Source organism: Rutilus rutilus, assembly GCF_951802725.1.
Source record: "Rutilus rutilus genome assembly, chromosome: 19".
Taxonomy (NCBI): Eukaryota; Metazoa; Chordata; class Actinopteri; order Cypriniformes; family Leuciscidae; genus Rutilus; species Rutilus rutilus.
Window position 1 is genome coordinate 25046779 of NC_140232.1, and position 15760 is coordinate 25062538.

At 39.1% G+C, this 15760-nt stretch overlaps 2 protein-coding genes across 2 annotated transcripts; one reads left to right on the top strand and one right to left on the bottom strand.

Annotated features, from left to right (window-relative positions):
* The first annotated feature begins 1674 nt into the window (after nt 1-1674).
* On the top strand, nt 1675-5560 carry fam78bb (family with sequence similarity 78 member Bb). The gene is made up of 2 exons (XM_084389529.1): nt 1675-2817; nt 4649-5560. Exons 1-2 carry the CDS (start codon nt 2555-2557, stop codon nt 5169-5171), a joined length of 786 nt encoding a protein of 261 aa, XP_084245655.1. The 5' UTR covers nt 1675-2554; the 3' UTR covers nt 5172-5560.
* A 175-nt stretch (nt 5561-5735) lies between these two features.
* slc35a3a (solute carrier family 35 member A3a) lies at nt 5736-14116 on the bottom strand. The gene is made up of 8 exons (XM_084389528.1): nt 13717-14116; nt 12686-12908; nt 12005-12159; nt 11795-11917; nt 11530-11704; nt 8575-8693; nt 8294-8427; nt 5736-8182 (listed from the first exon to the last, which is right to left on the bottom strand). Exons 2-8 carry the CDS (start codon nt 12873-12875, stop codon nt 8092-8094), a joined length of 987 nt encoding a protein of 328 aa, XP_084245654.1. The 5' UTR covers nt 12876-12908; nt 13717-14116; the 3' UTR covers nt 5736-8091.
* Nucleotides 14117-15760: the final 1644 nt, after the last annotated feature.

Genomic DNA, 15760 nt, shown 5'->3' on the forward strand with positions numbered 1-15760 from the left:
GATGTTTCCCTGACGGATAAATTTGACATGAGATAGGCCTTAGTGACGTCAGTCCGTCTATGTTGGTTGTCATGGTAACACGGAAAGCCACCAATTAAGAAACGGAACATGTCTCTCGCGCTGTATAATCTTCCTGTGTTAGCCTAATATGTAAGAGAGAAGGGGAGGTTAAATATGGATCAAAGTTACAAAAACTAATTATTATATTCAATTCTGCAAGTGAAAATGTAGCTCTTATACAGTTAGCAGTAAAATTGCCTTTTGCATCTTTGGGCTATCTCTTGACTTGCAGATATAAACGGTTTCATCTTTAAGGTTTACTCAGGTGCCTATGCTTTCACTATGGCGCAATCGCTTAAAGGATTAGTTCACCCAAAAATGAAAATTCTGCCATAAATGACTCACCCTAATGTCGTTCCAAACCCGTAAGAATTTTGTTCATCTTCGGAACACAAATGAAGATCATTTTGATGAAATCTGAGAGCTTCTGTCCTTCCATAAACAGCTACAACTGACACTTTGATGTTTCCAAAAGTTAATGTAGATATTGTATAGATTGTATAACGAATCCATATGAATTAAGCGGTTTAGTCAACATTTTCTGAAGAGACACGATCACTGTATATGATGAACAGATTTAATTTAGGCTTTTATTAACATATAAATATTCATCACCTCACACATCAGTTGTGGTAAATTGAAGCTCAAGCATGTTTGCTTGACGTGCGAGAACCAGTGAGGTTAGTTCTCCTGTTGGGCAGCTCGTTTGAGCTTCTGAAAGAACCAATGAGGTTTGTTCTCCTGCCAGACAGGTTCAGATGAGCTTTGGTTTATGTCTGCTGATAAATGTTTAAATGAGAATAAAAGTCTAAATTAAATCTCTTCATCATAAACCAATTGTGTCTCTTCAGAAAAATTGGACTAAACCGCTCAATTCATATGGATTTATTTTACGAGCTATTTATGAACTTGGTCAGTTGCGTAGCAGTCAATGGAGAGACACAAAGCTCTCAGATTTCATTTAAAAAAGATCTTCATTTGTGTTCCGAAGATGAACGAAAGTCTTGCGGGGTTGGAACGACATGACGGTGAATAATTAATGATAGAATTTTAATTTATGGGCGAACTATCCCTTTAAGTTTCTTCTAACGCAAATGTCTTTTGTCGACCCTTACTAGGCTTAACAGCCAGCGATTTTAAAAAAGCTTGAAACGAGGTTTACACATATGTGTATATGGAAAAATGTGTCTACTTATATGACATCTCCACCCCTAGCCTACCTTTTGTTTTGGAAAATTTGTCCCACTTTTACATATGGCAAGATCAACCTATTCGTGTTACACAAGCCAACTACATAGGAAGAGACATCATTATGTGTTCAACATCGTGTAGCCCTATCTATGCCTGCATAAGTAGCCTAATATACTATTACTAAAGAATTACGAATAGCCCATTATAAAGGATTTCATAAGATCCAACATTATCAACAGGTTAAAACTCGGTTAACATCAATCTTGATTCATGCATTTCATTAGCTATTCCATTATTGCATTACATAGTTTTTTCCTGGTTTTGTTTAACGGAGAGCTCTATATAATGAACTGAGTGTAGCTCTACGTGAGGAGGGCTATAATGTGCACCGGTACTCCCACGCGCCTCTGACCGTTCATTCAGCACCACAGCAACAGAACAGCGACCACGCCGTGCACATCAACAACGGACATGGGAACGGTGTTTTTAAAAGCTGAATAGCAGTCGTTTTGACAGTGCACATTTCAACGATTTATCTAATCTCATCTGGACGCCTAGCGTGTTTGTGTGGATGTCTGTGTTTACTGAAGGAATTCACGCTATAACGGAACGTCAATTGTGATGTGATCGAGAGCAACACTCCGCTGTGTAACATACTTTTCGCGGTTCCTCCTCCGTTGTAAATCATGAAATACTTTGAGATGATCTGCTGTTCCGAAAGCGCAAACATCAATCGAGAAAAACAGAATCGCGACCAGCTCTTGTCGAGGCGAGCGGTCCGCCACACCTGACTGTTTTTGCTCTGCCTCCGGTTGTGACATGAAAACTCGGACCAGAAAGAAACGAATGAAAGGGCGAAGAGCTGCAAAAGGCCATGTGGATTTGAAAGGGAGCATATCAGATTGAAGTGGGAGCCCAAAACAACCCTTAAGCCCGATCGCGCGTGACAATCAAAGGCATGGGCACACCGAAGATCAAGAGATGGTCGGAGGTCTTGCAACCTGTTGTTGATCCCGAGTAACTAGACAGTTATTTGATATCTGTTGACCATATCGAAATGGCATTGACTTGGGTGAAAGCACGTGCTTTTGATTGACACCCGTTTATGTTTTGTGGTTGACTTTTCATAATTCAAATAGCCTACATTTATTCATTTGAGTAGCCTAACTATTTTGGGCGCGTGGACTGGACATGAGCTTAGATCGACGCGTTATTTCGGACATTTGAAAGTAACGTTATATTTATTATTTTTTAAACACCCTACTTGATTGGCCGATTACCCTGATTCTGACCCTCTCCAGCCATGGGTTGCCTTCAGAGTGTCGCCTGCAAGCCCCGAATCAAACGCGAGAACATCGTTGTTTACGACGTGTCTGCTACTATTGACCATTGCCCGACAGTGATCGAGGAGAATTCACCCATAGTGCTCCGCTACAAAACCCCGTACTTCAAGGCCTCCGCCCGGATAGTAATGCCGCCGATCCCTCGAAATGAGACTTGGGTTGTGGGTTGGATTCAAGCGTGCACTCAAATGGAATTTTACAACACTTATGGAGACCTCGGCATGTAAGCCTGGTGCATGTTTTATGCCTTCGATGACCTCTTCTCTAAATTAACAAAAAATATGGAAATTAAGCCACTGATAAGCAATCATTTATCTGGGTCAGTGGCAAATAAGGATGTCAGAGATTATAAAAGTATTTAAAAATCTAGTTTAAAACAAATGTGCTAAGTTCTTACATATTGTGCCAAGTTCTTTCAGTCTGTAATTTTTGAAAAACAACTAGCCTAATTCGAATGAAATGACTCCAAAAAGCCATCAACGAGAAGGGCACACAGCACTGACTTCTAGATAGGCTACACACACGACGTTGTTTACATACCGAAAAATTTGACTCTGTAGTCCTATGCTTTATGAATTCACTCAGCCAGCTAAGTTGAGTCAATACTTTTGGGTAGCCGAAACTTTAGACACACAAAAAGCCATCAACTGTAAGGTAGGCCTACTAAAATACTTGAATGTTGAATACAGGTGAGTCATTTGAGTCGTGATTCATTTACCAGTATTTTAGTTACTCATTTTGACCAGAACAAAACATCCTTTTCCTAAAACTCTCTAATCAAATTGATGCCACACTGACTTTGATTTACCAGAACAAAAGATAGGCCTATTGAGAATAATAAAATAAATATGCCAAACTGCTTATCAACATTTCTACAATCAAGAACTTAAGTCTTTTAGGAGACTTTTTTCATTATTTTCCCCCAATCTCTGGACACCACTTAATTTCGAAGCTTCACTCAAATTTTTATATATATATATAAAAAATTATATATTTTTTGAGTGAAGCTTCGAAATGTCGCCTTTAAAGTTGTCCATTTATGTTCACGATTGTGCTGCATTCACTCTCAAAAATAAATATTTACGGTAGGAATTTTACAAAATATCTTCATGGAACATGATCTTTACTTAATAGCCTAATGATTTTTGCCATAAAAGAAAAATCGATAATTTTGACCTATACAATGTATTTTCGGCTATTGCCACAAATATACCTGTGCGACTTATGACTGGTTTTGTGATCCAGGGTCACATATACATATATATATAAATTTATTTAATTCAGAAATTGAAATCATGTTTATCACATGACTTTAAGAAAGTTGTCATTGACCCATGAGTACATTTTTCATTTATATTAGTCTGTTCAATTACGACTTTAAATAGTGTATGGCAAAGGATAACTTCAGTGCAGTGCAGCAGTGATTTATATTCAGAGAGTATGCATACATCAGCTCAGTGCCTAAGGGGAGGAGTGTTTGCACCTTCATCAGTCACTGCTCTTTCATTTATACTCCCACAAATGAGTTTCACAGCCTGTCACTGGATCAGACGGGGAGAGGCAGCAGATAAAAACAGAATAGCAGCTCTGAAACATCAGCGTGGTTGCACTAAACAGTTTAGTTTTGCAGGCGAATGCAATTATCTACACAGAGCAGCAGACGAGATAGAGACATTCTCACACCCACCCACAAGCCCTGTGACGTGTGATGTGGGCTCTTCTGATGCTGCCTGGGGGGCCTGTCTGTGTGGAGGTGTGGACATGTGTGTGGGGGTGTGTATTACTGCCTGAGCGGGTGGTTGCGTGGGGTTTACTGTGACACAGATGGTGCTGTACCAAAGAAGAAATGCCAGCATGGGGTCATACCTATAACAACACCCAGCCACATTAACGTCCTCTCACACTGAGTCATTTTACACATGCAGCTGGGACCCTGATAATGAATGTCATCCTTAACCCCAATTATCATTTGTACACTTGGACTTCACTTACAGCATATATTCAACAGCACAACCGTGTTTGTTTGTTTCACCTCTAAACGTTCATTTCCGCAGGTCAAGCTGGGAGCTGCCAGAGTTACGAGAAGGACTGGTAAAGGCCATCAGCGACTCAGACGGCGTGAGTTACCCGTGGTACGGAAACACAACGGAAACGGTGACCCTCTCCGGCCCCGCATCCAAACCCTCGCGCTTCACTGTCAGCATGAATGATAACTTCTACCCCAGCGTAACATGGGCCGTACCGGTGAGCGAGAGCAATGTGCCTTTGCTCACGAGGATCAAACGCGACCAGAGCTTCACCACTTGGCTGGTGGCTTTGAATATGGCCACACAGGAGAAGATCCTCCTGCAGACAGTGAAGTGGAGGATGAAAGTGGACATCGCCGTGGACTCCTCCAAGCCACTGGGATCCCGAGCAAGACTCACCGGCCGGGTGCACCAGGAGCAGCCCAAGGTGTTGACTCACATGGAGCCGATCCCCCCTAAAGCTCTGGGTAAACCTAATGCTAATGACGCCCAAGTGCTAATGTGGAGGCCCAAGCGAGGACCACCATTAGTGGTGATCCCCTCCAAGTAGCAGGTTGTGGGAAAACGTGAAGGTTTTCAAATTAAAATTTGCCTTAAATCCACACTACTGCCTTTAAAGAGATGCTTGGTTCTTGAACGGCCATAGAGACACTTAAAGGGACAGTTCATTCCAAAAAAATTCATCATTTACGCACCCTAAAATTATTTCAAACTTCTATGACTTTCGTTCCTTGTGTGAAGGAGACATTTCAAAGAATGTTTTTGTCCATCCAATGAAACAAAACTACAATGGACACCACTGACTTTCAATGTATAGAAGAAGAAAAAACTAGTTTTCTTTTGCTTTCCACTGAGGAAAAAGTCGAACAGGTTTGGAATAATGATACTGTAGTTTGGGTGAATTATCCCTTTAATTTGATATTGACATTTGCCTTAAAACCTCAAGACTCAAGGTGAATAAATCATTCTTCTGGTACACATAAAGGGATACTCCACAAAAAAAAAAAAAACATTCTGTCATAATGTAATAACCATAATATCCTTACAAACCTGTATGATTTTCTTTCTTCTGTGGAACATAAAAATATTTTGAGTCTTTTTTTTTTTTTGTCCATACAATGGAAGTCAATGGGTTCAATGGTTTGCCTACCAAATGTTCTTCAAAATGTTTTTCTGACCGACATGAGGGTGAATGATGGCAGAATTTTCATGTTCATTTTTGGGTGGAGTATTACAGAAAAAACAACTATTTACTGATCATTTAACTCCAACCTTCTCTTTTAAAAGTTCTCTTTAAGTGTAAAACATCTGAGCTACACAGGAGCCAGTCCTGCTCAGGCAGAGCAGCAAGCTTCACATGCTTACTTATATTGCAAAACAATGTAGAAATGGTTGTGAATGAATGTATGACTTCAGAAGGTGTACAGCGGAATTCAGTATTGCCTTTCAACTTAATTGGTTTCATTCATTTGAAGGAAACAGAAAGCCCCAACTGTCAGATATATTTGCTATTCAGCATGGCATTAATGAAGTAAGAAGAGATATAAGACTTTTTAGTTCCACAGAGGATAAGCTGGACTGTGAATCCTGGTGAAGTGGAAATGACAGGACTTCGCCTGCTTGAATTTCTAAGCTCTAAGCTGAAGAATGTCTGGAGCTGTCTACAATTTAACTTGTCTGCTCACCTTGTAGCGAGGGAATCGAGGGAGGGCAAAAGAAAGATTTGAACAGTGCTGCAAACACCAACTCCCACCGCTACTCATTAGAGAGGTGCAAACGATCCGGACATTCCTACTGAGATAACGAACACACATCCAGACAGGAAAGCACAACAAAACCACCTTCTTCTTTGAAGCACGCTCTTCTTCCTCCTCAAGAGTATCCAGCGCCTACACTAATAACAGTGGAGTGACTGCTTGATTATCAAAAATGAATCAGTTCGCCTGAGCATTAAAGCCATTGGAATTGTAGAAACTAAATTTATGATGCCATATGGGATGCACAGACATCAAAAACAACATTACCGATGCTGTTCTTCAGAGGTCACTGTAAAGTTTATTGTTTTTGCGGTTCACAGTGTGTTTTGAAGGACTCGGGCAGATAGAGCATCCTGACTGATCAAATAAACATGGATCTGAATGGCCAACTGTATGTAAGAACAGAAAAACCTTTTTGCCTTTTTAATTAATTACCTTTTTCAAGCTGTGATTGCATGCATTGTTTTTACACCTTTTGAAACACATGCCAAACCTCTTTCTTTTCAATTTTGTGCTGCCGTGGTGAAAATGTATGTATTGTTTAAAAAAAAAAAAAAAAAGAAGATAATTAAACACCTGGTTTATTATTACTCCTCACCAGATACCAACATAGCTTCACACATGGTGCAAAGTTGCTAAAAAAACACTTCCTTGCATATATAATGGAGTAACTCAAGTATTATTTGTTACAGAGCCCCTAAACGGACATGGGATATGAGACGGGAAGGAAAATTGTCAATGCTTTTGCATTGTCTCTCGCAAATGTTTTGCGTTCCCCTGAGAAACTTTGAATTCGCTCGCAAAATGTTTTGCGTTCCCTCGAGAAACTTTGTATTCATTCACAAAATCTTTGCGTTTGTTCGCAAAAGTTTTGCTAGTGAGCGCAAAGATTCTCAGGGGAACGCAAAACATTTTGCGAGCGAATGTTAAAGCATTGAAATATATATGTCCCTTTAGGGGCTCCGTACTTTGTTGCCTGGTGACAGAGGTATAATACATAAAATAATCTGTAATCACCATATCCTGCAAACTGACCGGCTAGCATCATTGTCACAAGTCTTGTTATTATCATTTCATTATAATAATATCAAAAAGTTTACATCATATTCACAAAATGTTCATCATTCCCTCAATTTCTATGGCACAAATCTAACCCAGCATCCCAGTCTATTAAAATAACATAAAATATATATTTTATAGGACTTAAGCAGTTTGAATAACGACACAAAAATACAGTGATGCAACGACCCCATTAGTAGCCTAACATCCATTGGCGGGTTACTGCGAGATTCAAGTTTCATTTGTGGCGAATTAGCGATCCAAAAGCAGCCATTGCCCCTCAATGATGAACGGATATTAAATGATTGAGAAGAGCCAAACGAGTTCTGTCCTCAAGTCATGATCCAAAAAAAGGTCTCAGCTCATCCAGAATCAATTGAAGATGGCATGTTATGAAGTGTTTTTATCCATCACCCATTAATGAGATTAGCGATGATGAATGTTTTCAAGCTAAACGAGTTTCACTGAAACCACAGGCCCAAAGCATTTCACCCAGTGTGCTTCAGCTCAGCACTGCACAGCAGTGGCCCAGCCTGTTATCCAACCTTGAATCAATCCTTCTTTTCCGCTCTCTACGCCTCCTCTCCTCTTCTCCATCCTTCCACTCGTTTCATCCCTTTGTTCCACTCCACTTTCACATCATCCATCCATTTATCATGCTCTGCTTGGGTTGGTTGCCGGCTTGTTCTCATAACCATAGAGAAACGTCGCCATCATGACAAATACTGTGCCCAGGAAGAACACACTGCACAGGAGAGAAAAACAAGTGCTTTTTAAAAAAAAAAGTTCATTTCAATTCAATTTTAAACTTAATTCAGTTGATTTTAAAGCATTTATTGATCACATTTATTTTTACCTAGTAGGCTCAAAGTCCTCAAGCCAGAAATATGAAATGAATGTGGAGAGGATTATTGAGAGTGATGTAGCGAAGCCTTTTAGTATGTTGTCAGCATACTTGATGACAGCAGCTATTACGAGTCCTCCAAGAGCCTGTGTGAAATAAAAAAAAAAAATCATCAATTTATATTGTTGCAGGAGAAAAGCTTGTTTTGGCTTCCTGTTCGCTGTTAATGATGAAGCAGTTGTCAAATCTGACTTGCATGTAAACATTTGTACTTCACAAGTCTTCAGGCTCACCTGAAGAGCAACCACAATGCAGGTCAGCGTGTTGTAGCCCTGGAACATTCCGTGTTCTTGGACTCTGTCTCCATCGTATGCCAACATCCCGAAGATCCCAAAAACCAGGCCAAACATGCCTGCACACAGAACATTACACATGAGATACTATACTCACTCAGATATGTACAGTCATACAAGGAAAGTACAGTAACAGAATGGCTGTTCGCCATTCTTTTCTTTTGAGACAAATTAAAGCCCCACTAGGTAGGAATTCCGTTTTGGTCAAACAACGACCCCAGAGTCGCTGTGGACTACTTGTATTTAACGTTACTGTCGTAAATACCACTCACGCAGAGCAGTCTCTTCACTCACGGCCTGATCCCCTCCCCCCTGTATACCGGTCCCTGTTCAGTCGGATGGAAGCTGTAACGAGTGGAAATAAGGTGTGTCCCCTTTAAGTGCTGCGCGCGCCCTGTTTAACTGTCGGCAGTCTGTATTGTATGTGCGCCTTGAACACCCCGTAAGCGGGTTGTTTCTGTTTGATGCTCATTCTTGTCCTATTTTTGTCTATCAAGTAATGCTGTGGACGGTAGAACGTGTGACAGACAGTTACACGAGTTCGATTGGGGAATAAACTCAACGCGTTACAATCGTCAGACATCGAACAAGCACAGCTAGCCTCCGAAGATGTCTAAGTTACTAATCCATCAACAAGAACGCCAGGTGCTTTTTAGCTCACACCAACGAGTGAAAGCTTGTCCGAGTGATATACAATATAAGCAATATACTTACAAGTCCAACAGCATGTGAGGACGTGTTGGGGGAAGTGAGGTAGCCTATGCCGTAAAGCAGTCGAATTTTGTAGTTCTTTTTGTGCTCGGGTTACTACCCGAACCCCGAAGTTTAAAAGTACGATTAAAAACGATACAGACCCCGTCAGGCTATGGCAGACGTGTCATTCAACCTACTGTAAGTCGATGTACCATCACAAGAGTCTTGGAAATATATTATGAAGGTTGAAAAGTTACCTGGTGCTGCAAATAGGTTTATATAAAATATCTATTCTCAAATTATAATTCAGATTGAATGAATAATTCAAATGTAATGTACTGTAATCTACACTAGTTCAAAGGTTTAGTAAATGTATTTGATAAAAAACAGTAAAATAGTAATATTGTGAAATATTACACTTTAAATGAACTGTTTTCTATTTTTATATATTTTATAATGTAATTTATTCCTGTGATAGCAAAGCTGAATTTTCAGAAATCATTCTAATATGCTGATTTGGTGCTCAAGAAACATTTCGTTAGCTTCATAGCATAATTGCCTAAGTCATTTATTTTTTTAAATATTACTTAGGCAATTATGCTATGAGGCTAACGTGTTCTTATTTGTTATTATCAAGGTTAAAAACAGTTGCGCTCATTGGAAACTACAATAATTTGATAAATAGAAAGTTTAAAAGAAGAGCATTTATTTGAAATAGAAACATCATACATTATAAACGTACTGACCACAAACTTTTGAATGATAGTGTATAAACACTAAGGAAATCAATAAACGACTTCATGATTGTGATAAACTTTGAAATGATTAAATGATTGGTTATCAAATTATCTTGGCACTCATTGAAGAACAGGGATGCTTTTTTGGCTTAGTTCATTATGATGAACAGAAGTTCACATTAGGAGGTGAATCACTACAGACGCACTATCCACACATTGCCAGTTATAAATAAATCTTACACTGAGACTCCACATGGCAAGAATGAAAAAACACACACACACATACATATTTGCCTTAAGCTCTTGAATGTGACCTCAGACGGTTTTTTTGTGTGTGTGCAAGGATTCTGCTTGTTAAAAAAAAGAAAAATACAAATTTCAGTTGTTTGAAACTTGGAACATCTTTAGGAAAAACAGATTAGAAAGAAGTCAACAGACTTCTAGTGTAAAAATAGGTTGTATGTGTCAGTGCTTCATGTTATCAGTTAATTGTCACCTATCTAAGCCGTGGGAAGTGTTAATTTGATCTGAACACCAACATGCTTAGATTGAGGAAAAGCATCATATATACTGATTATACTAAAACCACAATTTATTGTGTGACTTTACATGCAAATCCCTCTAGGAGTGTCCAGGAACTTTAGGCAGGTGTGTTCGGATTGCACGCATAGGTGTAGTCACCCATCCCAGTGATGCAATTTGATCTGCTTTTTAGTTGCTTTCTGCTCTTAGAACAATATATTGTACTTAGTAGCTGTTAAAACACCACTGAACGTTAAATAGATTCCCGACCCCTGCTTTAGTATAATATGGAGTGGTGCAGGGATGATGTATTTTTGTAGGCCAAAACCCAGAAACAAGTCAGCATTTTAGCACTTCCGGTTCCATTGTCCTGAAGTCAACTGGTTTTTGGTAAAAATGCGCGAAATAAGGTCTGTGGTGAAAACAAGCTCAAGATATTTTCACGTTTTATCCTATGATATAAAATACATCACTCTTGCGATTTTTTTTAAAGCTTTTACTTGCAAAAAGGTGGTTGCTAACAAGTAGTTAAATGGGGCTAAAGAGGTCTGGGACATCAAACGTCATCAGCCGAACAGGTAAACTCATCTACTCACTAGTCCACTTTCAAAGCCTTGTTGTGTTTATAATCACACCCTTGCAAACTATTATAACTCGAGCTTTCAGGAATTTTTTTTTAAACGTAGACATTAGTGGGAAAAAAAAGAGTTTGTGATGCCTAGTGATGTTCAAGTTGTGCGACCGTGGTGTATTTGGTTTATAGCCTGAGTTTAGCTCTTGACTTCTGCCAATTGTATTTACGCTTCAGTATTCATAAAAGCTATGTTCATTTGTGAAGATTATCACGATGAACAAAGCATGTAAGAATCATAAGCTTTTGTTAGTCACAGATCTTATTTTCTGCAATGATCCATGTATGTTTTATTTCTTTAAAACTACTTACCAAGCTGGATGTTTCGGATCCAAACACTCTGCTTGGTCTCTTTAAGGATCTTCTCAAAGTAGACGCCAGCAAACCCACTGGAGAAACAGGCCACCAACACGGCCACCAGCCCCACAAACTGTGAGCCTGCAGTCGGCTGCTCTTTCTGAGGGTCTGACGTGGAGTCCGCTGGCCACTGTCCGAACAAGAAATCATGAATTACATTAACACATCAAAGACTGCAACACATTTTTCGGCAGTTAATTTCTAATCAAGGTATCTTTACCTGTACAAGTGCAACCCCAGCCATAAGAATTAGCAGAGACAACCACTGGTACACCCCGAGCTTACGGCCCAGCATAGACGCAGAAAACAGGGCTGTGGTCAGGATCTTCAACTGGTATGTCACCTAGAAGTGCACAGGATACATTAAAAAAAAAAACATAACGATAGCCATAAAATAATGTATGCAACTAATGAATGCATATGGACTTACTTGGTAGGTAGCTGCATCAAGGTTGGACAGCGCTACGTAGAGCAGGTTATTCTGTAGCGTGTAGATCCCAGAAGGAATCGCCAGCTTCAGCGTCTCTATAGGTTTGTGTAGAATCTCCTGTCTCAGAATACTGCTCAGTGCTCGGCCGCTGTAACCTGTTCCACACAGATACAGTAGTTACACCCAGCAGTAATTCAGAGCCATTCCTCCCTGATGTGGACTCAGACTCAGGCGGCATATATATAGGATTCCAATCCTCACATTTCAATGACTATTTGATGTTCATTACCGTTCAAATATATGGGGTCGTTTTCAACATTGATACCAAATTGAGCAGCAAATCAGCATATTAGAACGATTTCTGAAGGATCATGTGACACTGAAGACTGGCGTAATGATGCTGAAAATTCAGATTTTCCATTACAGGAATACAATTTTAAAATATTTTTGATATTATGAGCACTTAAAAGTACAAAACTCTTCTAAGTAAATCTCATCTCGCAAGCTTTAAACACACAGACAGCATTTCACACTGCAATCACCATCATCTCTTTATACATGCACCTACTGACAAAGGTGAATGGCTTTCTAAGAACTCCAGTCAGACTTCATTCCTGAGGTGCTTTCAAGAAGAGATACTGAAAACAATCTCAAGGAGGAAGGAGGCACCATGGAACTTACTGTGATCTTTGAAGACGAGCCCCACACAGGTGAGGATCTTGAGGAACTCTGCCACCACCACAGCAGAGGAGGCGAGGTAACGCGGCCCGTCGCCCTGTAAGGTGCGCGAGTAACGCATGGTCAGCACCAAGGACGTAGTCTGGAACACCAGGACCCCCAGAGAGAGGTACTTAAGCTTGGCCGATGCCATGATGACAGCCTCTCACGAGGAGACCAGGACAGACTGGGGTGACATGAGGCAGAAAAGGGCAAAGAGCAGACAGATGTTGAATACAATGTTGTCCCAGCTGGGTCTGACAAGCAAGCTGCTCTGTAAACATTAATGGCCATAAACAACACTGATATCCAGAGCTATATAGTATCCACACAATATAGTGTCCTTGACCAAGAAATCAAACATTAACCCTACAGTTTACTAAAATAAATTAAGGACTGAAATGTTAAACAATTAGGCCTAAAGGGATGGATCAATCAAACATGAAACGTGCGTCATCATTTCCTCATACTCATGTCACACTTTATTTGACAGCCTCGGTCACCATTCACTTTCAATGCATCGTTTTTCCATACAGTGAAAGTGAATGGTGACTGAGGCTGTCATTCCGCAAGTTTTTTGTTTCCACTGAAGAAATAATGCCAACATGAGTTTGAGCAAATAATGCTTATAACACTTAGCAAAAATTATCTTACAATTATTTATAGCCTATCACTTCGGGTGAACTATTCCTTAAACTGAAGATTAAAAAATATAAGGACAAAAATAGTCAAATATTCAGAAACATTACATACAGAAATATTAAATATATTAAACATTATTTCAGAAATATTCAGAAAATTTGAATATCCGAATTTACTAGTGAATAGATGAATAAATGAAAATGACAAAAACATGAAAAACAACAACAACAAAATATCTAAGTTACATTTAATCGCAAGTCACAATGACATGGACAGATGTTTAACATAAATCTATGATCCCAATTAGTTTTTAGATGTAAATATTACATATATTTTCCTAGTCTTAACGTTACCTTTTCAGAAGACTATAGCAGTAATCCGGAAGAGTTGCAGTTTATGAGTAGGAGTTTGAAGGCAAACATAAACTTTAAACTCAGTCAATGATCCATCCTTGCAGATTCTACTTAAGTTGAATCTACATACAGTGAGTAACGTTAAGTAGTTCAGCAGTGTCTTATTTTGACAGTTGAACACTAAGAGCTACTGCTGCTAAGCTATTATTATTGGATAAAATCAACCGTTCCGGGTGTTCACTGCGCATGGTCGTCTGCTATATGTTTTACTCATGGCGGTTTCCCTCATCTATCAAGAATGAAAAGCAGACTGTCAAGTGAAGTGTAGAGAATCTTCATGAATCTTAGCAATCTTGCAGTACTTCCTAGTGTTTTGTTGTTTCGATCTTTTGATTATGAGTCGTTGTCGCCACCTGTCGGTTGGCGGACAGAATGATGTTCAATTTATTTCGAAGTTGAACTGGACCTAGATAGATAGATAGATAGATAGATAGATAGATAGATAGATAGATAGATAGATAGATAGATAGATCACTTAAAAATGAAAATTCTGTCATTATTTACTCACCCTCAAGTTGTTTCAAACCTGTATGAATTTCTTTCTTCTGCTGAACACAAAGGAAGATATTTTGAAGAATGTCAGTAACCATACAGTTGATGTACCCCATTGACTTCCATAGTATTTATTTTATTTTATTTTTTTCCTACTATGGAAGTCAATGGTGTCCATCAACTGTATGATCACTTAGGCCTATAATTTTCCACAGCTCATATTGTCGGGTATTTTATGTCAAGTTTCTTGGAAATATATTTCGCAGTGTTTTGTCTGCAGAACAATACAAAAACACACTGCTGTGAATAAGGTCTATTGCACCACGTGCTTGACTATCATCATACTCCGAACTTCAGAGATAGAAGAACGTGTCATCTGCATATTTAACAACATGGCAATTATCTTGAGAACTTCGACAGTCATTTAAAGTATGATGATGATCGATGACAGTACACAACCTTGAGAAGATAGATGTATAAAGTGTGTCCAATAAAACTCCATTTATCCTGAGTCCTGACCCTTTGCTGCCCGCCTGTTAAAACCCAGACAGCAGCATAGTGTCTGCCCAGATCCGGGCCCACACTATGTTGCTCTCTGGGAAAGTCCAAAATATGTGAGACCAGCCCATGACTAAAATTAATATAATTTACAAGTTTATTTGCTAAAATAATGGGATGCAGTGTATTGAATGCTGTGGATAAATCAACAAACAAGAATCATGCAAAAGTGCCCCCACTGTTCAAGAGGAACATTTTTGTCACTGTCATTATAACCTCCCTTTTTTATAGATACACAGACTGAGATTCGTTAGATAGATAGATAGATTTGATTTGACAGGCACTAAGATGACTGGAGGTTTTTCAACGGTTGAGAGTGAATGTTGATCAAAGGATGGGATGTTTAATTACGTTTGTTAGTGTGTACCAGCGGCAGAAAGGAACTCAGTCATTTAACTAGATCAATTTGTAAAAGGTTTTCTTTTATTAGTTTCATCTCTATTTTAATCATCAATTGTCTTGAATTATTTCCATTACACAGGCTTTTGTTCTGTAAAGCACAAATTTTAATCTACAAAACACTAAGATGAAACATTTACTTCATTCTAGCATACTGTATGCATAATATGTGGTGGAAAGGAAAAGAAAGTACAATAGGCATAAAAAAAAAACCCAAATTATATACAGCACATATAAAAAAATAGCTTTGCATAACATTCGGGTGAAAATACGATGCTCCAATAGCTTTGCTTTGATCTTTATATGGTGGACTAACACCCTTTAAATTCCTCCGGTTTCGGTACACTGAAGATCATACTGTTGAAGGGCCCTTAAGTGCTACAGGATATCAACTGTTTCCAAAAAGAATATGCCAAATGGAGCCTATAGTACATCAATGTTTTCATTTGCATAAGCAGACTCTCTTAATATTGACCTTGAGCACACATGATATAACTGACCCACCCATCTGAACAAATACAGCATACCGGAAGTT